Consider the following 24,847-nt stretch of genomic DNA (forward strand, 5'->3'; position numbering starts at 1 on the left):
TCATCCACTCCCTCAATACCATTCCAGCCCAGTCCATTCCATTCCATCATTCTCATACTCATCCTCATCAATGGCAAGGCAAGCCAAGAGCTTACCCACACACTGATTGAGACGCGCTGCCGTTGGGATGGCTTCGGTTGGGTTGGCCTTTTCCCTCTGGTTCAGGATCTGCCAGAGTGTGCTTCTTTTTTCGAGCCATCTGTTCGCACTACGCTAAACTGCGGGCCCTCGACGTGGCCTGGCCTGCCCACTACCCCATTCCTCCGATCCGATCCGATCCCATTCCAATTCCTACTCCCCCCCATGTTCCCCCATGTAGATCATTATCGGGCACAACGTTTCGCTTGTTTAACAACAACTAACAACGCTAACTGAAAGGGCAGAGAGTGGAGAGTGGAGAACGGAGAACGGAGAGAGGGGAGCCATGCAGTAGTCCTCGACAAGGTAAGGCAATCCCCAATCTCAGTCGCAGTCGCAGTTCCAGTCCCTGTCACAACACACTCACACACAGATAAGACAAGACGGACAGACATCCTTCGCCAACGGCTGCGCATGCGCAAGAACTTCCCATCCCATCCTCATCCTCATACCATTCTCTGGGCAGCCCTACGCACAACCCAACACAACACAACAGAACAGAACACAACGGTTCGTCAAGAGCACACAATGAGCGGGCAGGGAAGGGCAGTAGAAGGGCAGGAGATGCACAAGGAGACCCTGTGGCAGCTGAAGTGCTCCAGAAGTGCGCAGAGCTTGCGTCTGAGCCGGGCCAGACAAATGAGCAACCAACCAGCCATCCAGCGTGGATATCACTGAGAGAAAACTATAGTGGAAATATAAGCTTTGATATAGAAATGGAGGGAGCCTGTTCCTAGACCAATGAATTAAACAGGAAATTAGTTCTATATTAATGTTATTGAAATCATTGGAGAGAGAATCGAGAGGTATATTTAGTTTAGCCCACGATCAGATACTTGGATACTTTGAGAAATACTATGATACTTTGGCCCATATAGTATATATGTATGTATATTGTAGGAATATTATGGATTTCATGCTCATCCTATGGAACATTGCATTGCAGTTAGTCTACAGCTTTCTGGCAGTGTCCTGGAAGCACTCTCAAAGAGTTGCTTGCTTATCCATCCACACCGGCCGATGCAGCACCACGCTCCAGATTGCAGACAAGTCAGAGTCCCAATCTCCTCTGAAGTTTCCTCTACCCAATCCCCCTGTCCATCTATACCTCACTTCTTTCAACGCACCCCCCTGTCCTACTGCGAGTAAAAGAAATATTAAGAAAAATATTGAAGCAGCCGCGAAAACCAAAACAAAAATCCAAAAAGCAAACGACGTGACATAAACACACACGTTTATACACATACACATAAATATATGTACATATACAAATATCAACTCTAGAGTAGAGAAGCTTCTCTGGATCCATCCACACATACGAGTATGTGTGTGTGTGTTCTGTATTCTCGAAATGTTAGTGTGTTTGTATGCAGGTAATTTACGCGGCAGCTACCGAAATACGCCGAGCGTCCGTCCACCCGTCCGTCCGTCCGTCTATCTGTCTGTTTGTGTCCCCGTGTCCGCTGTCTGTTTGTCCGCTGCTGAGACCGCGACCAAAAGACCAACTTGAGATTATTATCGCGCGCCAGAAACAGAGCCAGAACCAAAACCAAAACCAAAACCAGAGATGGAGACAGAGACAGACCACAAATGGCCGTTCGTTTGGGCGTTGCGCATGCCCAGAGAAAAGGCTCCACAGAGCCGCGAGTCGATTTGAGCAAGGTATATTCAAGCATAAGGTAAGTGCAGTGCACAAAAACAGTTCAGAGAATACAAAGAGACCTTAGAGTGTCCGAAAATCTAGTATACTTAGGGAGTGGTATCTGTATCTGTATCTGTATCGGCATCTGCCTTACCTTCCAATAAAGTGTACCTTGGATTTCAGTTGATTCAAGAAATACTCGGCCTGTAAAAGTCTCCCGAGTCGCGGGGTCTCGAATCTGTAGAGCCTCGGGGCCACGGGACACGGACACGGACGAGCGTCATTTTGACAGCAAGCGAGCGAGCGGACAATGCAAACCACGTTCCACTTAAGACCAACAACAATCCTTTGGGCCCATAGCCACAGCCACAGCCACAGCCACAGCCATAGCCATAGCCATAGCCACTTGGATAAACACTTGCCGGCACTAATACAGGTACACCCATACCCAAACACATACTGGTGTATATACTCGTATGTTGATTCGCACCAGGCAGACTTTAGGGCACTGTCTTCCCCTTCCCCTTCCCATTCTACTTCTCCACTCCAGTGTGCTCCACAGCACTATCCCTAGTCCCCAAGCAAGTCCCCCACACACTCTCTCCCTCTCTCTCTCTCTCTATCTCTCTCTCTCTCTGCACTCCCTTTGGTGTGGACTTTCCCTTTGGTGTGGCTTTGGGGGAACACTCTTTTTTTTTCAGGTATACAAAACGAGTTATCAGATTATTTGTTATTTGTCTTGGTTCTTACACACATTTTGTGGTCGCTGATGGCTGTTGGCTGTTCGCTGGTCCGCTGGTGTTGCATCTGTTATGCTTTTGAAGTAGTTTTGTTTTGGGTTGAGGTCTTGCATGCAAAGCGCGACAATCATATGCAACACACTCCGAATGAGAGGAGAACAGAGCACAGATCCGATCCGATCCCAGCCAGGGCAGAGGCAGTGGCAGAGACCCTACTACGGTGCAGCCCAAAAGTAAGACCAGTAGCCAAAGCTGTGATGTTATTTTTCCTTCTCCTTCTCCTTCATTTTTGTTGTTTTGTTTTTTTTTTGGGTAAGGAGTTGGGGCTAAGGTCTTGAACCTCTTCCTGCCCCTACCTCTGGCACACACTCACACACACACACGCGGGGCATAATCATAATAACAATCTTCAGCCTCATCAAGTGGCAAGAAAGTGGAGAAGTGCAACAGCAGCACCACCAGTGGAAAATGGGATGAAAAAAAACAAAAGGAAGAACAAAATTAAATAATAACAAAAGCGCGCAAGACAGTAGCCAGAGAAACAGCAGCAGCAGGAGGAGGAGCACCCAGGAGGGGGATGGATACAAATCCCTTCTGTTTTGCCCATATTTTAGTTATGGTACGCACTGTCTCTACGGACTTCTGTAGCCTCTGGTCAACCGCCTTAATTCGGCTACGTGAAGTGAAAAAACCACAGCAGAGACCAAAAACCAAAAGCAAAAACAAAAACAAAAATGATATATGCTTCGTACTTTGAAAACTGAAAATTAGTTTTTGTTTTTGTGTTTTTTTTTGTTCAGTTTCGGTTTCTGTTTCAGCTGGTGGTTTGGGCTGGGGCTCAACCTCAAGTTAAAAGGTCATCCAAAGAGATGATTTCTTGTGGCTGACTGGGGCTGCCACTGGTTCTGCTGCTGCTGCTGATGTTGATGCTGCAGCTTAACGAACTTATTGTGAGGCATGATGCAGCAAGAAATTTAAATTCCCTGCCCATATTCCGCATACCCCAGTCCCAGTCCCAGCCCCAGTCCCAGTCCCAGTCCCAACCCTTTCCCTTTGCCCGTTGCCACAAAATTGGGGACTCCACTCGAGTGGAGTTGACGTTGACGCCTTCGTTGTTGTTATTATGGGCACGTGACAACTGCGCCCACGGTTGGGCTGCCCTGCCCACACACAGGGGGGATAGGGGAGGTATGGGGAATGGGGTATGGGGGGAATGGCATGGAAAGGTGACCATGTGGGCGGGGCACAAAGTGCTGCACTAACTGTTTTAATTGTCCAACGAGTAAGAGAAAGAGAAAGAAAGGTAGCTGCTGGCAATGTGGAATCCTAATTGCTCCGAAGCTTCACCTTCGTTGGAAAATAATGAAATAATATTGTATCTGTCAGATACGTGTGCCACTTGTGCCTGCTAAACTAGTTTCCGTTAAGATTTCCACAAAGATATGAAGATACCCCGACTCCCTCCCCCCTGCTGCTGCTGCTGTTGCTGTCTGGAAATGCGTATGAAATTATATGAAGACCAGAAGAGACCCAACAACCGGCGGCAGCATCTCGTAGTCGTCGCCGGCAAAACTTTAGCTGAGAAATAGAAAATCGCCGGAAGTCATTATACAAAAACTTGTTGTTATCGATTGGTTGGGCGATATACACCACACACACACACACACACACACACACACACACACACAAACAGACACACAAACAGACACACTGATAGTTGATAGAGCGGATAGTTGACCAATACTCGGACAGAATACACGCACATTGGAAGCATCTCTTGTCCAGGGGACAAAGCTATAGAATACAAAAAGTTTTTCTTGATGGGAGTTTGGAGCTTGATTTCAGTCTATGATCTATGATTCTAGAGGATACTACGAATATACCCAAAATATTGATAGATATTCCATTTGAAAAACACGTTCCTCTTTCTGCAATTATTCTATTCTCAATTTACTTTCTACTGATTTACACAATGCGATTTCTTGTTCAGGATTCTGTTTCAAGATTAAAGAAACAAACACTCTGTTATACCCACTTTTGTGGGCTGTTCTGACTTTATTAATCATCTTTTTTTTCTGCCTCATCCGCTGCTTGGATCCCATTCCATCTCTTGGCTCATCCGCTGTTTGGCTCTCGCACATTTCAGCCGCCGTCTGTCAGCATTTCAGTGTCGTCTTTTGGGGCTGCCAAAAGCCAAAAGACAGCAACACAAAGTGGAAAAAATCATCAACTTGAGTCTTAATTGTGGCCCACGACAAGGTCAAAATGGTGAGTGAGAGAGAGAGAGAGAGAGAGAGAGGGAGAGAGAAGGAGAAGGAAAGAGAGAGGAAGCCTGTCGCTAGTGGGGGCTTTGGGTTACCTCGATGGAAGATGTACAGTGAAAGAGAACTTAAAATCTCTCATGGTCGATCCCCTGGGCAGACAATAACAGTGTACCTTCGATGGAGCTTTCACTGTATCTGAAACACAGCTGCAGCCTCAAATGGACCATATAACTTTCAGTCCAACTGTTGCCAACGACGCTGCCGCTGCTGTGCCGCTGCTGTGCCGCCGCTGTTGCCATGTTGCCATGTTGATGCTTCTGCTTCGGCTGTCTGTGGTTTAGCTTATAAGACTTCCACAAGAACAGAAGGTAACAGAAGGTTGATCGTAGCGTAAGCTGAGATTTTGTTACAGACCGACCACAGAAAGGGAGAGAAAGGCAGATCCAAAGAGGGGATTTTAGCATCCATGCAGCGTGCAGCAGCAGCAGCAGCAGCACGCACATGGCATATGGTCAGACACTGCAGACTGCACTTGTGCCTCCTCCAAAAGCAGAGCAGCAGAGAGCAACAGCTGCCGCAATCAGTGTTAGATCTGCCACATGGGCTGGGGCTGTGGCTGGGGCGGGGGCTGGGGCTGGGGCTGGAACTGTGGCTGTGGCTGGGCCACTACCTCCACTTACCTCCCAGTGACTGAACATCAGCTGGGGACAGGCGAGGCCAGATGTCTGCTTGCGCATCTCTTGGGCAAAGTTGAACGACTCGATCACCGGCAGCAGACAGGTGACCGAGAAGTTGCCGCTGCCCTGGGTGAGGTCTCCGGACAGGATCTTGCCATGTCTCCGGCCAATCACAGCGTACATTTTCCCTGGAAAGAATTAAGAAAATAGATAAATGCAAGTTAGAGCAAGTGGCACAATCGATCTAAATACTTAAAATCTACGGAAAATCCGGACAGGAAGAGCTATCAACCACATTTGGTAGACTTGTGGATAGGGTTTCTGCCTTGGGTATATGCGAATGTTATATGTTTTCCTATCTTTAAGCATATGTATGTGACGATTGATCAGTTTACAGACAGACAGATCTTTAAGTATCGATCGAAGTTTTAAGGTATTAAACCGTTCTTTTATCAGCTGTAGAACTACAGTTCGGTTTCTTCACGGATTAGCTAGAAATCGAATTGGAAAAGGGAAACCCTTCAATCCACTCCACTCCACGCCACTCCACCAACAATGGCCGCCTTTTCAGCTTGGAGTTCTTCTTGGAGTTCTTCTTGGAGTTCTGTTCTGGCTGTTGCTGGGACTGTGGCAGAGTGGCAGTGGCAGGGTCTGGGTTCCGTCTCAAGGTAACTCGTAAACAAATGAAATCTTATCGGGTTTGGCCCATAAAATTGGCGGGCTTTCTGCCGAACCGCGCGCGTTTTTCGCTTGAACTTCCAAAGCTGGAGACGGAGACCCGTTTCTCTCTCGCTCTCTCTCTCTCTCTCTCTCTTTCTCTTGTCTCTGTCTTTCTCTGATTTTTCTCTTGTTTTTTTTGGCATGCGCTACGAGGAATGAGGCATAAACATGAAACCAGAGAAGCGGCAGAATGGAGAGACAGGGAGGAGCAGCAAGGGTGGAGTAAAAGTCGTTGCGGGGCAGGAATTAGTTTCCGGTGCCGTAGTAAAAATGACAAAAAGTGGCAGAGACGGAGGCAGTGGCAGAAGACTGCGGCATCAGCAAAAACCTCCAAAAGGATGCAACGGAAGCAACAAAAGCAACCCGAGGCCTCGAGGCCTCCTCAAGCCAAGCACGCGAGCAGGCCGAGAGCCGGCTAAGGGCCCAAGAGCCCAAGAGCCAAGAGCAGGAGCCAAAGACACCTTACACTCGCTCTCACACACACAGAGACACCCCGCCAGGCAGGTCTCATAGATAATCACACACACATACAAAGACATTACAGCAAATTCAGCATCAAATGGATGCTGCAGCCAAGGTGCACTGGGCGGAGGGTAAGGCATTCCCAGAGAGTGCTCTCATAAATGTTGCATATTTATAAGTGGAACTATTAAGTTATGGGCAAGTGTCGATTAAGGTGTGGTATGGGGAAAAGAGTGCTGTCTCTCTGTACCTTAAACCTCGCCAGCGTCTTCCATAGATTGAGGATTGATCTGAATAAAAAGACCGATACTAAAAACAATAAAACTGCATTCAATGCATGCCAGAGAGAGAGAGAGTGAAAGAGGCTAGCTTGAGAGCCGTTCCGCCCTACCTTCCACTGAATATACCCTGAACAACATGTTCATTCATTCATGGCCTGCCTGCGTCGCGTCGCTGCTCTGCTCTCTCTCTCTCTCTCTCTCTCTCTCTCCCTCGCGCTGTCTCTGATGCTTCCACGCTCCGCTCTCGTGAGCGGACTTGAATAAACAAGCAAGCAAGCAAGCAGCGACAAGCACCGACACCGCCGACATGCAGCAGCTCGTTTTTCCGTTTGATCACTTCGAAAAGTGAATTGGTCGCGAGCAGACGAACAGAACAGAAACGAATACCATACCACGAACAGAAGAAATACGAGCCAGAACTGAGAACGAACCGTACAGAAACGAAAGAAACCGAAGAGCAGGAGCGAAGCCAAGACGAGGACTTTGCCAGGAGTCGAGAGTCGAGCGAAAGAGACGAAACTTGCAAGAGAGTGAGGATCGGATCGGATCGGAACAGATCGGATTGGATCAGAGGAGGATCAAATGTCGCGAGTGTTCGATAAAACCAAGAAAGTGTTTCAAAAGCAGTGACATTCAATCGATTGATCGATTCGAAACCTGATTTTTTTTTTTAGTCAACCGATAGATAGAGTGTGTCTGTGGTGTCTGTAACTCTGTATCTGTGTCTGTGCCCCATGGGCCAGGGGCCAGGTTCTTGGCGGCACAAACTGTCCAACCAGCAAATCTGATCCGAAAGAGACAGAGTCAGAAACAGAGACAGAGAAGGAAAGAAAGGGAAAGAGACAGCTTTGAATTGATTCAATTTCAATTTCAATTACGATTTCCATCGAGTGTCAATTACAACCACACCATAACAAAAAAAAAAATACACAGAGAGAAACGGAGAGAGCGACAACGGGGAATCATGCATTCAATAATATTCATGTGGCTGCTCCTCCTGCCCCTGGTCGCACGGGGCACGCGCCTCCCCCTCGAGGTGTACGAACTGACGCCGACCACGGCCACGGGGGCAGCGGCGCACAAGAGCCTGGAGTACACCATTTACGATGCCAAAGATGTTGCAACAAAAGCAACACTCTCCACCAGCAGCAGCAGCAGCAGTAGCAGCACGCCCAAGCCTGCCACAGAGCCACTAACTGTAGTGAGCATCTCAGCAGCACCGCCAGACCTTCAGCAGAAGGAAAAACAGCAGCAAAAGCAGCAACAGCAACAACAGCAGCAGGACTTGGCCGAGTCCCGACGGAAGGCACGTCAAATGTTGCAGAAACAGCAGCAGCAACATCGTTTGGCCAACAGCAAACACGGCCACAAGGAGAAGGACCTGCGCATACTCTACCAAGTGGGGGTGAGTGATTGAATCCAAGAATACCTAATCAAATAATTATTAAACCTAGATAGATATTCAAGCTGGCATTGGCCTGGCTAATAGCTATTGCTAGAGCTAGTGGTCGTGGTCGGGGTAGTGGTAGTGGGAATGGGAATGGTAGTGCTGCTGCAACATGTTCTTCGGATACTCTTTAAGAGTATGCCTGAAGAGATGTTTGCAGACCAGAAACACTGATCTGATCCTTCCTTGTAAAGCAGATAGAATATATGTACAAGTCGAAGCTATGGCTAAAGATAATCCCACCCCAATCCCACCTTAGTCCCCCCGTACAACTTATGTATCTGCAAGGGTATCTAACCATCTAAAGGGTATGTATCTTTCTTGCTATTTTGTATTGATCTATGCAAAAGCAACAAAAGCAACAACAGCAACGACTGGCAATGGCAGGTTGCATAATGCAGGTAACGTCGTCAGCAGCAGCAGCAGCAGACACCTGCTCAACGGCTTGCCTCCAGTCAACTGGTTGTTGTTGTTGCTGTTGCTGTTGCCGTAGCTGTTGCCATTTGTAAGTTGCCCACGCCAGCAATAAGTATCAACGGCAACGATGGCAAAAACAACAGCAACAGCAACGCCACAGCGCAACATCAGGTTTTGCAATGCAACTTTTTTTGGGCTGGGTTCCCCCACTATAGTCGTATAGATCGTATATTGAAAGAGATAGAGACAGAGATAGAGGCAGAGGTAGAGGTAGACAGAGAGAGAGAGAGACTAACCCCAACTCCGGGGCTTGGCTATATTTAGCTGCCGCCCTATACCCCATTACACATTAAACATTACACTTGACACCCACCAAAGCCAAAGCTACTATATAGGCGCTGCCCATACGCTACTGCTGCTGCTGCTGCTTCGATCGGTGGCACGCATATGGCACATTTAATTGCAGCAGATACGAGCAGCAGTACACTAGCACTCGCACTCGCACTCGCTCTAGATGAAAAATGAAAGTTGTTTGCAGCCCCCGACCAGCAGAGATCTGACTCTGACTCTGATCCGAGCATTGCTGCTGCCACTGCTGCTGCTTCGTAGTCGTAGCATTTGATTAATTAAAGTCGAAGATCGGGGACTCGGAGAGCACTCGCAATTGCGGTACCCGATATACCCTAAACCAATTAGCCAACAAGAGCGGGTCAAGAGTTCAATGCTGTTGCCCCGAACCCCAAACCCCGAAAGCATGACTAAGAACCGTTTTAATGCTAAGCCCGGAACCACCCATCACGTCACATCAGAGCATCAGAGCATCAGAACGGCTCAGAACAGATCGTGCGAGTATCCCTCCTCAGCGATTGAGATCTTTCATCTTTCCAATGAAATCCATTACAATGCGAATTCTGGATTCTGAATTCGGAATTCTGAATTCTGGATCATAGGTCAAGTCGGGGACTATTGTTTGCCTCATTCTTTGGCCATAAATCAAGCGTTTGGCAGATAGACAGAGAGAGAGAGAGAGAGAGAGGGACATATATCATGTATCAGATATCTATTATGTCTAATGTCATATGACAAAAAACACTCCCTAAAGTCGTTGTCTGGCTGTTGTTGTTGCCCATGGGGCCAAGGCGTGAAATATCAACAGCAATCAAAAGGAAAATATTGACAGTATAAACAAGGCAGAAATGGGGCTACGAATGCTACAAGTACGACTTTGGGATACCCTGTACGGAAAACAGAGATTAAAGAGCCATAGGGAGCCATGAGGGATTCTTTATGGGGATTTTCAGAATGAATGAGCAAGGAAATCACACGGATTCTTACCACCTTGTCTAGCATCACGATCTATCCATCGTTCATTCACACCACAGCTGATCTACCCTTCTAGTGCTCTTTAGATCCCCGTCCTTCTCCTCCTCCTACCTCTGATCTGATCTTTGGCCCATAAATTTTTAAATCCAAATGTCTGCAATAAATTTTTGGATCGCATATAAAAAAAAACAAAAAAAAAACACCTAAAATAGAATCCAGAAGAGAGATTCCTGTTGTTTGGAAACTTGCAATAAAAAAAAAAAAAAAAAAAAAAACGATGCCTTATACGAGAACGGAACGGAATAGAGATCCACAAAAGGCAAAGAGAGAGAGGGAGAAATAGAGATAGAGCGAGGAGGAAGGGGACGTGGAAGTGGAAGGGGAAGGAGGTTGGGTGCAGAGAGAAAAGTTGAATGAAAGAAAACAAAAAGTTCCCATGCTTAAAAGCGCTAAACATTCAGTTCCGGTATTTAAAAACGTTTTCAACAACAACACACAAAGAGAGACAGAGAGATAGAACAAGAGTGAAAGAGAGAGAGAGAGGCATAGAGAGGGAGAAAGAAGTGGGGAGGGAGTTGAGGAGTGAGGCCAAAGCTGAATGAAAGAAAATTCATGAATGAAATACGACCACGACGACGACGACGACGACGACTACGATGCCGATGATGATGATGATGATAATGGTGTGCCTGATGGATAAAAGGGGTGCAGAGCTGGGGCAAGGGAGGGGAGTAGAAGTGTGTGAGTAGAGGGTAGGGGTAGGGCGGGGAAAGGGGAAAGGGGCAGCATGTGCAGACCAAGCGAATGAACGAATGAATGAATGGAAACGTAAACGCTGGATGAGCAACGACGTCAGCTTCTCGCATCGCTGAGCAAGTCAATCCATGAATGAACGGGTGAATGAATGAATGAGCGAACGCCTCGAATGCCATGTATGAATGGGCAAAGCAAAGCCAAACAACAGAACAGCTACAAGCATCGCTGCCACAGCAATTTGTTGGCCATATACAAACAGATCAGGCATCGGCCATCAGCCATCAGCCACGCATATTTGGCCTAAACAACTCGATGTCGATGTCGAAGTCGAAGTCGATGGAGTGGCATGCGCGTGGCATGGCCAAAAGTGGATGGAGAAGCATTGGATAGGTGAAGGGGGATTCTCAGACGGCAACCGATGCCACAAATTCCAATTGACTGGGAAATGCATAAACAAATCAAGCGTGCCACAAACACAAACACAAGCACAACTCTTTTCCTTTCCTTCCTCTCTGCCTGGGGTCTGGGGTCTTGGCCACGTTAAGATTCTGTGGGATTCGGTGGGCGTTGAATGCAGCCAGGTGTGAAAATGCTTTTTAGGCCACAGCAAAACCTTTTCTTAGCTGTTTGTGTGTTTCTTTGGTAGGGCCTTCAGTGCGTATACTTAATGCAGGGGTTTTGCAATCGAATATCTATCAATCTATGAGATCGAATCGAGCCGAACCGAACCACACCCTTGATGGCAATTTATGGCATCTTTATGCTAATCCATCGGATGCGAGATACGAGCCTGCTTGCCACAATTTGTATCTTTCGATTGGAACTAGTTTTCAGCTTGATCATTGATCTGCCATTCAGTACGAGTCAATTTATTCACACGAGTATTTTTCCATTCACAGAAATAATCAATTCTTTGGCCGATAGCCGATTGGGCCGATCCGTTGAATCTTGTGAATGAAACCGCCCGTTCATAATGGGATCTCAACTCTCCCCTTCGATTCGATTCGATTCTTGTGAATGAATTGCTGTAGTACATGCGATCGCTAATTGATCGATAGAGATCTTCTCTCTAGTTTCTTCCGGGGGATTCTGGGAATATCTAATGATCAGAATTTCTCCCGAATGGATCTTCACAATGATCTCTTAGATCTGTGCAACAATCAATGATCCTCAAATTAAAAGACATTAGTTGTTACAATTATGAGAATTCTTCCTTTTTCAATGAAACTTCGCGTCGATCTATGATCGCTCATTTATTCTGAAAAAAAAAACAAAAAAAAATCATGTTTAATCCCATAATCGAATCGGTGTTCCCTTGATTCGCGCATATCATGTTTTCATAATTTCAATTTATGTTTGCCCCCCTCCCTAGCTGCCTTACCTCCCTCCCTCCCTTCTGCCACTCTCCACTTTATGCTAAAAATAGAAATTATTCAATGTGAATCCAAAGGCCAACAGAAAGAAAAAAAAAACCAAAAATAATCATAAAAAAATATCAAACAAATACTGAAAGAGAGTAGACATCAAGATCCACAACAACAACAATGGCCATATATAAATATATATCGGTTAAGTGTGTCTGGATGCCACAGACATCTACACACACACACACACACGTACACATATACTCCACTCGTATACGAAATATTTGCATAAAAAATAACATACCGCAATTATTCACCTAAAAAAATGCCCAAGTCTACAATCTGAGAGGCAGCTCCATTGAGAAAAATGCCTCAAAGCAACAGCAGCAACAACAATCTACAACCTGAGCCCCACCGATCCGATCCGAACCGATCCAACGGATGCTCGGATACCAAAAAACTAGTTTGCCCACTTTTGCCCCCCCCTCGCTGCTTCTTCGGACTTCGGGCTTCTACAACAAATATATACTTTGTTGCTGGCGCGCGCGCGCCAAGTCAACTTTTATAGATACAATACTATATATACATACGTACTATACATGTACATACATATATGTATACTATACAGCGTATACATACATATGTCTCTTATATGAAATAACAAAAAAAAAAAGAAGAAAAAAGCAGAAAGGCAGCTGGAGCAGGTCGAGCCGGGGAATACTCTAAGCTGAGATTTGGCAGAGGGTTCCTCATGGGAGAGTTCTATTTTGTTGGCAGTTTGGGAGTATCTCTGAAAGACAGCTCTTAAATGTATGATTCTTATTCTAGGGAATCCTATCCGTCTTTAGCTTTACCTTTAAGGGATTGCTGTAGGTAGAATCTAAAACATCTATACTTTATTTCTATACCTTGAAGATCTAGCAGTTCTTTTTGCTTCCACATAATCTTGTACTCTCGACAAATACATTATCTGCTCATCTCTAGATATCTTTGCCTCTAGAATGCTTTCCTTGACAAAGAGCTCTGCCTCTAATCGAGTATTCTTTGTGCATTTTACACATTATAGATCCTCAGAATGCTTCCTTCTTCCTTAAGGAAGCAAATGCTTTATTTTCCTTCAGCTGATCTTGAATCCGTATGTACGCAGTTTCTGTTATTTAGAAAATGCCACAAATGCTTCCTGCTTCCTCCTTGTACATAATCTTTGGATATACTTTCCAGCGAATCCGAAATACACTTGTATACGATCTGTAGATAGATAGATCTCTTGATCTGTAGATCTCTGTTCGGTTAGTTGATCTCATTGTTGGCTTCTGTTGTTTTTGTTGTTGTTGTTGTTGTATTGGCTTTTGTGTGCCACTTGGTGGAAACTTTTCTCCCAATGGCGGAAATGTGGTTTGGATCATTTCCGCTTTTAATGGCCAAGAGAAGTGAAGAGAGACCAAAGACCGAGAGAAGACCGACCGAGACCTTGTTACAGTTATTGATGGACACGTTCCAATTTGTGTTCGGAACCCCCCACTGGAGGGGAGGGTGGGCAGTGGGGAGTGGGGTATTTATACACACACACACACACACACACACACACACACACACACAAACAAAAGATCTCGGATCGGATCGTGTAAGTGTGCTAATTACGTGACCAAAGGCGCAATTTGTTGTTTATAAACAAAACCGATGGCGTGGCACAAAAATATACTATGAATTAACTATAAAAATAAGCAAAAGCTCAATGAATGACGGCATGAATGAATGAATGGTTGTTCTTTTCTGTATTCTTGGGTGTTGGTATAGTTTTTGTTGGTCTTCTTGTTGCTGTTTTTCTTCTGCCGCTGCGGTTGTTGTACGAGTATTTTTTCATTCATAAAAAAACTCACGAGGCAGCAGCAAGCACTAGCATCAGACGTTGAGTAAACAACAACCGCCTGCCCGCCTCTTAAGGTGGGGGCATGCAGCAGACAAGAGAGAAAGAGACACAGAGGAGGGGCATCCAAAGAGTTTGCCTTTCATGGTGGAAGAGGAAGGTGGAAGCTCAGGGGTGCGGCTGCTTACGGAGGCAACAATCGTAATTATCCGACACAAAACCGTTGCCTTGCCAGCGTTTTGTTGGCGTTTTACGCGCGTTTTTGCCCGCATGTTGCTGTTGTTGCAAAAACAAGAGACGCCACAGCAGCAACACATTCACATTCACATGCACATGCACATTCACTCACTCATTCATTCATTCATAAAAATCGCCTTTGTCCGCTTTTTATTTATTTGGCGGCAAGCGCGTAAAAGGAGGCAAAAGCGCTTCAGCGAGGCAGCATCAGAGGCCGCAAGTTGCTGCGGCAACATGTTTGTAGCCTCCTCCCATCCCCCTAGCCACCCCTTCGTTAGCCAACATTTTGCGGTTGTATTTTGTTTGCTGTTGCTGTTGTTTTTGGCCAAAGCAACAATTGCCAGAAGGCCAGAAAGCAGCAGCAGCAGCAGCATCAGCAAAAAAGGCCACAAACAACTATGCCACGATGTTTGTGGCTGCTCAATGAATGAATGAATGAATGAATTACTTTTTTCCGTTTCGTTGTGGCAGCAAAAGCAACAGCAGCTGAGAATGATTGTGGTTTGGAGTACGAGGCAGAGGCTGAAGCTGAGGCGAGGATGTGGATGTGGTTTGTGGATGTCCGTGTGGTGCGTAGACGATCATTAATTGTGACGATCAACAAGCTACGCAAAAATCAAGCGGCAGCCACCACCACCATAACCACAGGGGGAAGTTGCTGTTGCATGTTGCATGTAGCTTGTTGTTTGTTGTTGGTGGCTGTTGCCTGTTGCCTGTTCAGCTGCAGCAATTGGCTGGCTTTTGCCGGAGACAAACCAGTTTCACAGATAAATACCCTCCACAATCCTTGACTTTCGGAGAGGAGTATTACGAGTTCCCAAAGGAGTTTGCCTTGGGGAAGGGCAGGAGTGGGATCCACCTTTATGGCTTCCTCGGCTGTGAGGGAGCGTAAAAGGTAGTAATCTGCGAAATATTCCATAGATTTATGTGGAAAAACCATCCAAAAGGATTCAAAAAATCTATAAATTTGTCTGCAAATCAGTCCTTTGTTATGTTTCACTCTCAATTTGCTCTAAATCTCGTAAGTTCTCAAGTAAAGCCTCTCAAATATAATTCCCAGGGTATTCCCCACTTCGGTAACTCCCTTTCCCCTTTGGCCATTCAACATTCTTGTAAATTCTGCTGTCTGTTTGACTTTTGCGTTGCTTCCTTTTGGAATTTCTGCTTTTTTATGAATGAAAATGTTTTTTTCTCTCTTTCTCTTGCTCTCTCTCTCCCTCGGTGGCGGTGGCGGTGGCGGGGCATGCTTCCGTTAAGGCGAGGCAGCGAGAGAGCTGGAAATCAGCAAGCAAAAGTGGCACGGGGTCTGGTCTCCACGAGTCTGTCGTCTGTCGTCTGTGGTCGTTCATTACTCGAGGCGATTCCTCTTCGATTGCTTCAATCTGGGATCTGGGATGTGAAATCTCTGAAATCTATGCAAAGTATTTTCTTGAGTTTTTTCTTATTTTTGTGAGGAACAAAATCTTTTCTACTTCCGGCTATCGGATGCCGCTCCCTTCCGTACGCTCTCTCTCTGCCCCTTCTCTATGAGAGTTTTCATTGGAATTCTGTGGGACTTACTCGGATGATGATGAAGATGAAGAGTGACCTAACAACTTCCGTGTTACTTCCGCAGCAAGCGGCTTCTTCCACAGCCACTACCTCTGGTGGCTCTGGCGGTGGTGCTGCTGCCTCTTCCACTTCCGTTTCTAACAATTTTTAATTGAATTTTCGTGTAAACAGCAGAGGAAACGAAACCATCGCAAGAAATATGTTATGCAGTATTATTGGGATGAGAGATGACCATACCAGGGCCAGGGCATACTTCCGCTTACTTTCTGCCACATGACGACGCCAGATTGCATAATTCTCTCCCTCTCTCCCTCTCTCTCTCTCTCTCGCTCTCTGTCTGTCTCTAACAAAAAACCAAGGAAAAAAAACAATGTGAAAAGGAAATGTATAGAAAAATCATTAACGCACAGACAAAAGATAACACAGAGAGGCAGAGGGGCATGGGCATGGGCAGGCGGCAGCATCATCAGGTAGTGGTGCAACACACTTGTGGCAGGCGGCAGGCTGCTGCCACCAGCAGCAGCATCATCATCTAACGGTTGCACACACGCACACGCACACGCACACGCACATGCTGCTGCATGCTGCATACACGGGAAAAAATCGTCTATTTTCCCCCGGACGTTGATCGTGGTGTGCGTGTGCCTGTGCCTGTGCGTCAACGCCCTCATGGGAACCCAAACCCCAGAGATAGGGATATACCCGGGGGGGGGCAGGGGGAAAACCATGCCTCAACCAACTGTTGCTGCTCTTTAGAGCATCTTCCGCTTTCTGTTGGGAAATTTATGTCCCATTGATTGTCCTTTCGATTCTCTTCGGTTATTGATAGGGGAAGCAGCAGCAGCAGCAGCAGCAGCAGGTGCATCTTTGTGTAGATTATTCCCTGGGAACAAGTACTACTATTCTCCATTTAGAGCAGATTCTGTAAGTCATTCTCGCAAGTTCTGCCCCATGTCTATGTCGGATCTCGGTTCTCCATAGTGCTCTCCAGCTTTCCCCGAGAGCTCTCCACAGACTCCTCTTCCGCCCCCCGGGGCGGCTACCCCTCGAACTTCTGGCAAGAGTTTTGCTCACTTCCGTTGCGTGACATTCCAACGCGCATTCATGCAGCCCCATGAGGCATGACAACAATGAGGCTCGAAGTAGCCACAAGAATGCCATTGGGGAGTCTTACACTCTCCACCACCGTCTCCGCCCCCCGTAGCCCTCTGTGGTGTGCTGGGGTTAATTGTGATTCAATTAAAGAGCTGGCTGGCCTGGCTGCTGGATCTCCCACTCTCCTCTCTTTTCACTGATTCCCGCTTGGCTCTCTCGTGGTGTGGGGTGTGGGTTGTGGGGTGTGGGGTGTGCGGTGGGTAGTGGGGTGTCAGTCAGCGGCTTTCCATTGAAAACAAAAGTCGAAAAGTTCTTCAATGCTTGCCGCCTCACGTTGCACGTTGCATACATATTGTACATATGAGAAACAAGGTCCAGCTGTTGTTTGGGGCAGAGAACACAGGACAGAGGGCCAAGGGGCACAGTGGCACAGGGGGCAGAGGGCAACGGCAACTCTTTCATTGTCTGTGGCGCGTTCTCAACTTCCGTTTGCACTGCACTTTGACACATGAAGCTAATTGTTGTCTCCTTTCTCTCCGTCTGGGTGTGTGTTCGGCGTTCTGTGTTTGTGCCCCACACGCGTGCTGTGGATGGAGATCGAGCAAATTATAAAGTGTGGCAGCAGCAGCAGCTTCGCTTGCTGCCCCCCCTCTCTATCTCTATCTCTATCTCTCTCTCGCTCTCTGCTTCTTTCCGCTGACTCCTCGCCTCTCCCTTTGCTTGGTTTTTTTTTTTTTTTTTTTTTTTGGGGAGCTGTTAAACCGGAAATCCGGTGGCTCTCCCCTCGTGTTTTCCGTCTTTTGTTTTCTTTCGGCTTTTTGCTTGAGCAAAACTTTTACTACTTTTCAGAGCTTCTTCTTCTTCTTCTTCTTGTTGTTGTTGCTGTTGTTGGTTCTGTAGAAACTTTCGTGCTTCATTCTGTTGTTTATCTGTGGATCTGTATCTGTGTATCTGTGGCCCTACTCCAATCCATGCCATGCCCCACCTCTTCATCTCGTGAGCGAATGAGCGAATGCCAATGGAATGTCGATGAAGCATTTCTCTCCCTCTCCCCCTCTCTAAGAGATATGTAAAAAAGTATAACGGTGATGTGTGTTGTTGTGTCTTTGAAGTGCCATATCCCCCCTCCCTCCCACCATCGACAACACAGCACACAAGAAACGCAGAGACCCAGAAGAGACCTTCCTCCTGCTCCTTCTCTCCAGAAATCTCAATAAACATGCTCGAATTTCAAAGAATTTCTCACGCTGCTTAAGGGGTGAGAGAGAGAGAGCAAGGGGGCATATCCTGCCATATCCTGGGGGTAGATCCTCCCTTAAAGGAATCTCAGCAATGCCTGCAGAAGCTTCTGCTTCTGCTTGAAATATGAATAATCCAAAAGCGAGGGAACAGAGAGGACACACACAACAGAGAACAGAGAACAGTGAAGAAAGGGTTAAGGACTTGTGCAGCAGGAAGGACATGCCCCAAAAAAGGCAGGTGCTGTACTGTAGCCTGCCTGCCTCCACCAGAAAGTAGGTCAAAAATGCGTGGGAATCGGAGGAAGGACAGAAACAGAACCAGAACCAGAATGGAGTGGTGAGGAGAGGAGTGGAGTGGAGAGGCGAGCAGAGGAGTCCAAAGAAAACAAATGAGAAAAAGGAAGCAGCAGCAGCGGAACAACAAATTCAGGAAGTAAATAAAACTAATAAAGAGGAGAGCGAGAAATAGAAACAGAAAGAGAAACAGGAACAAGGAAGGCAGACAGACTACTTCCGGAAGAGACGGGGACAGAGAGATGGAGAGAGGGAGAAAGAGAGCGATTGAGCTGCTGCTCAATTGAGCAAAAAGGTAAAAGGTCAGGGGACAGAGAAACAGAGAAGCAGAACCTGTTTTCTTCCTGGCTTTAACCTACTTCCGGTGTCCCCTGCCACTGACACTGGCACTGCCCCTGCCACTGGCACTGCCCCTGCCAGTGCCCCTGCCCCTGCCACAGACTCGAGGCTAATCCCTTTTCAATGTGTGCGCACTTACTTCCGTCAGTCCATCAGTTGAGCCGCCGCCTTGCACTAAATCACTTCCGGACTTCCGGTTTGCCATAGCAGGAGCGGGAGTAGCAGGAGCAGGAGCAGGAGCAGAAGGAACGAAACCAAACCAAAGCCATGGATTGACCCTAAGCCCAGTGCCCTCTTCTCAGGTAGCACAGCCGGCAGGTGCAGCGTTAGTTAGGGATTCCCAAAACACCGAATCGAAACCCCGAAAAAATAATGGAATAATTTGAATAAAAATCAAAAACGCAGACGAGACGCAGAAAATGAAATTGAAACCAAACAAAAACCCTCAAGAATAGGAAAACCATGGAAGGGATGTGCCACCGCCAAATGGAGGAGGGGGGTGCGACAGAGTTCCACTTAAAAAATTGATTGCTTTCGATAATTTCATTGGGAAACCTGTCGTTTCTGCGCCGTTCGAGAGTCACTTACAATAAAATAAAATCGAACGATACGAGTAGTAGCAGGAAAAGGACCCTGCCTCGAGAGTGTCTTGTGTCGTCTCCTCAACAGTGTGGTAGTTGGATTTGATGGCATGTCCTGCCTGTCTGCCTGTCTGCCTGCCTGCATGCAGGACGACGACACAACACATAAGTTTTTATTGGCCGGGGGATTAAGCAAACAACCTGGACGAACTTTTGGGACTGTTTTCGTCCTGTTCTGGAGAGAATTCAATTAATGAAATGCCGAACATCCTCTGAACCCGCACCCGAACCCCTCAACAAAAGCAAACAAGAGCCGAAGGATGCCTTCAGAGAGCTATTGAGTCCTTGTAGTTATGTTAATCAAGTCGCCGAGTGGCCAAAGAAAGGACTCTGTTGACAGTGAAACTTTTCGGGTAGGACATTCACATTCAGCCATTCAGAGCGTCGTTTATTTTTATTCATTCACCAATTCAATGAGTCCCGAATCGTGAATCCTGAACCCCGAATCCCGAGTGAATGTTAACAATCTCTAACCCACGCAATCCTCATCCCTTTTGCAGGACTCTGAGGATGATCTGCCCGTTTGTGCGCCGAATGCCGTCTGCTCCAAGATCGATCTGTACGAGACCCCGTGGATCGAGCGCCAGTGCCGCTGCCCGGAGTCGAATCGCCTGCCCAACAATGTGATCCTGCACAGCCATCACAGCCACCAGGTGGGTGGCTCCGGCTCCGGCTTCGGCTCCGGTGGCTCCGCCATGGATGGCGGCTCCAAGTACAGGAGCTACTACGACATGGAGATGCTCCAGCTGAAGCGAATGCTCATGGGCAAGTTCCAGGACAAGAAGTTCGAGAGCATGCACATGAAGAAGCTCATGCAGAAGCTGGGGGCCGTCTACGAGAATGATCTGGATCTGGATCACATCGATCAGTCGCCAGACTACAACGATGCCCTGCCCTCGTCCCCCTACGCAGAAGTGGAGGACAACGAGTACCCCCCACGAGTATCCGCTCACATGCGGCACTCGGGGCATCGGGGCTTGAAGGAGGCGGCCCCCACCAGCTACATTGGCGGCTGTCCCAGCAGCCTGGGCGTCGAGGATGGCCACACCATAGCGGACAAGACGCGCCACTACAAGATGTGCCAGCCAGTCCACAAATTGCCCGTGTGCAAGTGAGTCCAACGAGATCTCCCACTGGCAGGAATCTCTATTAATCCCTATCGATCTTTCTCCACAGACACTTTCGGGACTACACTTGGACACTGACCACGGCAGCGGAGGCGAATGTCACCGAGCAGGTGGTCCACTGTCGGTGTCCCAGGAACTCGGTGACGTACCTCACGAAGAGGGAACCCATAGGCGATGGCAGTCCCGGCTATCGATATCTCTTTGCCTGCTCTCCTCTGACGGTAAGATCCAGTAGCCCCATTTGAAAATATATGTGTCTCTTCTAAGCATTCCATTCCGTTCTCTTTGAACAGCGCCTTCGATGCCAGAGGAAGCAGCCCTGCAAGCTTTTCACGGTGCGGAAGCGGCAGGAGTTCCTCGACGAAGTGAACATCAACTCGCTCTGCCAGTGCCCCAAGGGACACCGCTGCCCCAGCCACCATACGCAGTCGGGGGTCATAGCCGGAGAGAGTTTCCTGGAGGACAACATACAGACATATTCGGGGTATTGCATGGCAAACGATTGAGGAGCCCAGCCCAGGAATTCCCTGCCCCAAGGATCGATGGGATCATTCCACACCCACAGCCACACACACACACCCCAACACACAGACACACACACACACACACACAAAACCATTGTAAAGGAAGAAGCCAGGAGTAGCAGCTACTATATATAGATACCATATCGACTGAGCCAATTGAGTCTCGCCAAAATACCAACTAAAATGAAAGAAAATGAAAGAAAAACTTAAAACTAAAAATTCAATTACAAAAGATATTCGCGAATGTGTAAAGTTCTTTGTGGAAGGACGAAAGGAAGGACGGAAACGAAAGGAAGGAAGCGTAGCGTGTGTTTTTTTTTTTTTTTTTTCGTATGATATAAATATTTAATTAGTTTTAAGAGTCGGAAAGTTTGTTATACAAATAATTTGTAATGAATATTTATGGACAGAAAAAGGAAGAAAGAACCAGAAGAGGGTCGGGTCGGGTCGGGTCGCACCGCACCCTCCTCGTATGTATATGTAAAATAGCAACAAACTATACTCGTAATTATCCCGCATCGCATCGCATCGCATAAATTGTATATACTTTATATATATATGAAAATGTATAACTAAAGCACAGTTTCCGATATAATTTAAACTTCAAAGAGCAACAGAGCAAAGGAGCATAAAGAGCAAGGGAGACCGGAAATGTGGATGTGGGTGTGTGCCAAAAGAGTAGGGGTTTGTATCTTAGGGATACATGTCCATTCTATTGCATAATTCATAGACAGTTTGAAACTGTGGCAACTCTGGCAGCTGAGAGTTAAATTTTTGTGTGCGAAAATATGAAATTAATTTAGAAATTGCACAAAGGCTTCTACTATGCTATCATCCCTTCTTTAAAGAAAAACCATGTAATCACTTTTTTTTTATATATGTATATCTGTATGCACATCGTATATTGACGCCTCTCCTCGTCCCCTCTGATCCACACTTTTTCTATATAATTTGTAAAGATTTATTTGTATCAAGAAAAACAAAAAAAAAAACGAGCAACGAAAAATGTGCGAGATTTGTGTTTGAAATGTTGTAAAAAGGCAAGAATAAACTTTAATTTATGACAAAAAACATAATCAGATTTAATACATAAATGTTTTTTATTCAGGGTTTCGTTAAGGTACATATCTTTTGAATTTAATTTAGATATTGGGATTGTTTTCTATGGATTCTATGGAAAAACTTGTGGATCATTGCTACATGGCTTCTACATGCAAGTCTACATGTGTTTTACATACTGAGCAAGGCTAAAGTTGTTGCATACTTTTGGGGCTGAATATTTAAGTCCTCGCGGTAGTGCTATTTTCATTGCATACCATCGGGCTGCTTCTTAATGCGGCTGCGGAACTATCACAGTGCTTCTAAAACTGTGTAAGGTAACGATTAGGTAGATAGTCGGAGAACATTCATGTAACTAATGTATACAAAAATATATAAAAGTATCAACAAATTTTAATTGAAATCTTTCCATTTGAGGAATATTTTGGATACGCAACAAGTTAGAAGCCATTAAAACCCGTTCGATTGCCAGTCCATTAAAATCAAATTGAAATCACAAATGGAAATCCCGAAGAAAACAGCCACAACAAGCAAATGCAAATGCAAACACAAGGAAAACTACTCTCAACTCTCTGACCGAAAAAAAGAAACCAATTATAAAGCTATAAAATTACATTGGAAGCTAATGGCAGCAAAATTATAGAACTGTGTATACGAGCATTTGCTGCTTTAATTCTTGACCAAATTGCCATGACATGCCTCGGATCTGCTCCTCTTCTGCTCTGTCGTAATTATTCAAGCAGAGAGGAGTAGGAGGAGGAGGCAAGGCATATCGGGAGGCAGGCGCTGTGGCACTGCCTCCGATGCTGTTGCTTCCTCTTTCTCTAAACGCTGCTGAAGCAAAAACAATTAAAACTAAAGCAGAAGCAGCCACATAACCAGAAACTGAACCAGAATCCAAATCAGAATCAACGTCCGAGCTTTAAGCAGCTGAAAACGCAAATCATTGGAGCAATGTTGATTAGAAAGCAGCTGCCACAAAAACCGGGAGCAAACGGAGGGCCTGTGCCTGTGCCTCTGCCTCTGATGTGGTGTTACCTTGCCACAAATTCAATTAACGACAATCCATAAAAACCTCACACAAAAATTATCAAGAATTATGCATATAAAAGAAAAAGTACATTTCTTTGGAACGCCACCAAGAAAGAAAGAAAGGTGCTGGAAAAAAGTGCGAAAAAAAACACAAAGTAAATCATAAAAAAAAAAACAAGCAGAGTACGTACTTTTTTATGGCTTTAACCGGAAGATGGCCACAAGATTCCAAGACGCCAAAGCCCCAAAACCCCAAAGCCAGGGAGAACAAACTGTTAGGCCTTCGGTGTCTCTGGGGAATTATGCTCCGACTTGGAGTTGGAGCTGGAGATTGTTCTGCTCACGAAATGCATAAATGTGGCACGGAGTGCGGAGTACTCGTATATTATATTAATCATTAGGAATCCTCAAAATCGTTTAGTGTGGCAACTAATTAGCCAGTGAAGATCTCTTCAGAGAAGATCTCTCGTTGGCTGTACGCCAGCAGCAGAAGCAGCACTTGAAAGGAGAACATAGAGACGGAGAGACAGAGAGACAGAGAGACGGAGAGACAAAGAGACAGAATGGGCACAGCCTGAAGACAGTTTATAGCATTAGCAACCTATCCAACTATCCACAAACTATCCAACTATTTTGGCTCGTTTTCAGCCATTCAGTGGGGAGACACACTCGAAAGGGAGGGGGATACTGGTGTACCATCTGCACTTACACACACACACACACACACACACACCTGAAACTTTAATTAGAGTTTAAGGAGCTCTCTTTGGACATTTTTCATTAGGCTCTGGCTATGAAACTCACTCACTTTGCCCAAAGACAGAAATACCGAGGGACAGAGAGACTGAGGGACGGTGAGACAGACAAATAGGCACCGAAATTGCCAGCCAAGAGAATAATTCATTGTCGCCCATTCCCATTCCCATTCCACTCCACTCCACGCTGTCCTCAATCTTGGTTCTTGCCACCAGAGAATGCCTCCTCTTTCTGTAGAGTGGAGTGGAGTTGGATGATTGTTGTCCCCAGAAGCTGTTGCTTTCGTAAAAGTTGGGTACAAGCCAGAGTTGGTGTTGGGTTTAATAGAAAGTAAGTATTCCATGGTTGCTTTTCCTAGGCGAGAGCAGTTGGAGAAGTAACCTCCTCTCAAGTTCGTCCAATAATCTCTCAATTGTCAAAAGTCATGGCACCCGTAAAAGTCCAATCAAACGACCCCAAAACACCTTGCAGAATCCATCTATCAAAGGAGTTCTTCGGCCGACTATCATTATTTGGCGAAAGTTTTCATCACTCATGGAACGGCGCAGCGGGAGGGACTCGTGGGGCAGCTACTGTTGCACAGGTGCCGTCGATAACTAATTATTTTCACTCATCTTTCAGCACAGCAAAGCAGCCAAAAAACAACAACAAAAAACGAAGCTGCTAAGGTGTCTGCATCTTCGATATTTATGACCCATCAACCCATCCACAGACTCCTCCCCGAAGCAGTGGAGCCCAGTGCCTGGGTGCCTGGGTGCCTCGGTGCCTGGCTATACTCGTATATTGATTGATTAGCCTCTGCTACTCGACTCGATTATTGGCCGGACAGCCGCTGGCTGCTGGCCTGAGATTT

The 24,847-nt window shown here is 46.4% G+C and overlaps 2 protein-coding genes across 2 annotated transcripts in view; one reads left to right on the forward strand and one right to left on the reverse strand.

Annotated features, from left to right (window-relative positions):
- Positions 1 to 24,847, reverse strand: part of LOC108151145 (elongation factor-like GTPase 1) — an 84,817-nt gene that overhangs the window by 4,371 nt on the left and 55,599 nt on the right. The window contains exon 4 of the mRNA XM_017279571.2: positions 5,465 to 5,649. Within this exon, the coding sequence (XP_017135060.1) occupies positions 5,465 to 5,649 (185 nt within the window). The remainder of the gene's footprint in view (positions 1 to 5,464; positions 5,650 to 24,847) is intronic.
- LOC108151152 (protein giant-lens) lies at positions 7,244 to 22,233 on the forward strand. The gene is made up of 4 exons (XM_017279577.2): positions 7,244 to 8,329; positions 19,997 to 20,607; positions 20,673 to 20,844; positions 20,917 to 22,233. The coding sequence occupies exons 1-4, from the start codon at positions 7,889 to 7,891 to the stop codon at positions 21,127 to 21,129; spliced, it is 1,437 nt and encodes a 478-aa protein (XP_017135066.1). The 5' UTR covers positions 7,244 to 7,888; the 3' UTR covers positions 21,130 to 22,233.

This window comes from Drosophila miranda, chromosome XR (assembly GCF_003369915.1).
Source record: "Drosophila miranda strain MSH22 chromosome XR, D.miranda_PacBio2.1, whole genome shotgun sequence".
Lineage (NCBI taxonomy): Eukaryota > Metazoa > Arthropoda > Insecta > Diptera > Drosophilidae > Drosophila > Drosophila miranda.

Bases quoted from the DNA above. Each gene is read 5' to 3' on its own strand.
- LOC108151152 (XM_017279577.2), top strand. From the start codon at position 7,889: ATGCATTCAATAATATTCATGTGGCTGCTCCTCCTGCCCCTGGTCGCA. The intron at 8,330-19,996 runs GTGAGTGATTGA...TCCCTTTTGCAG, and splicing joins GCATACTCTACCAAGTGGGG to GACTCTGAGGATGATCTGCC. The intron at 20,845-20,916 runs GTAAGATCCAGT...CTCTTTGAACAG, and splicing joins TTGCCTGCTCTCCTCTGACG to CGCCTTCGATGCCAGAGGAA.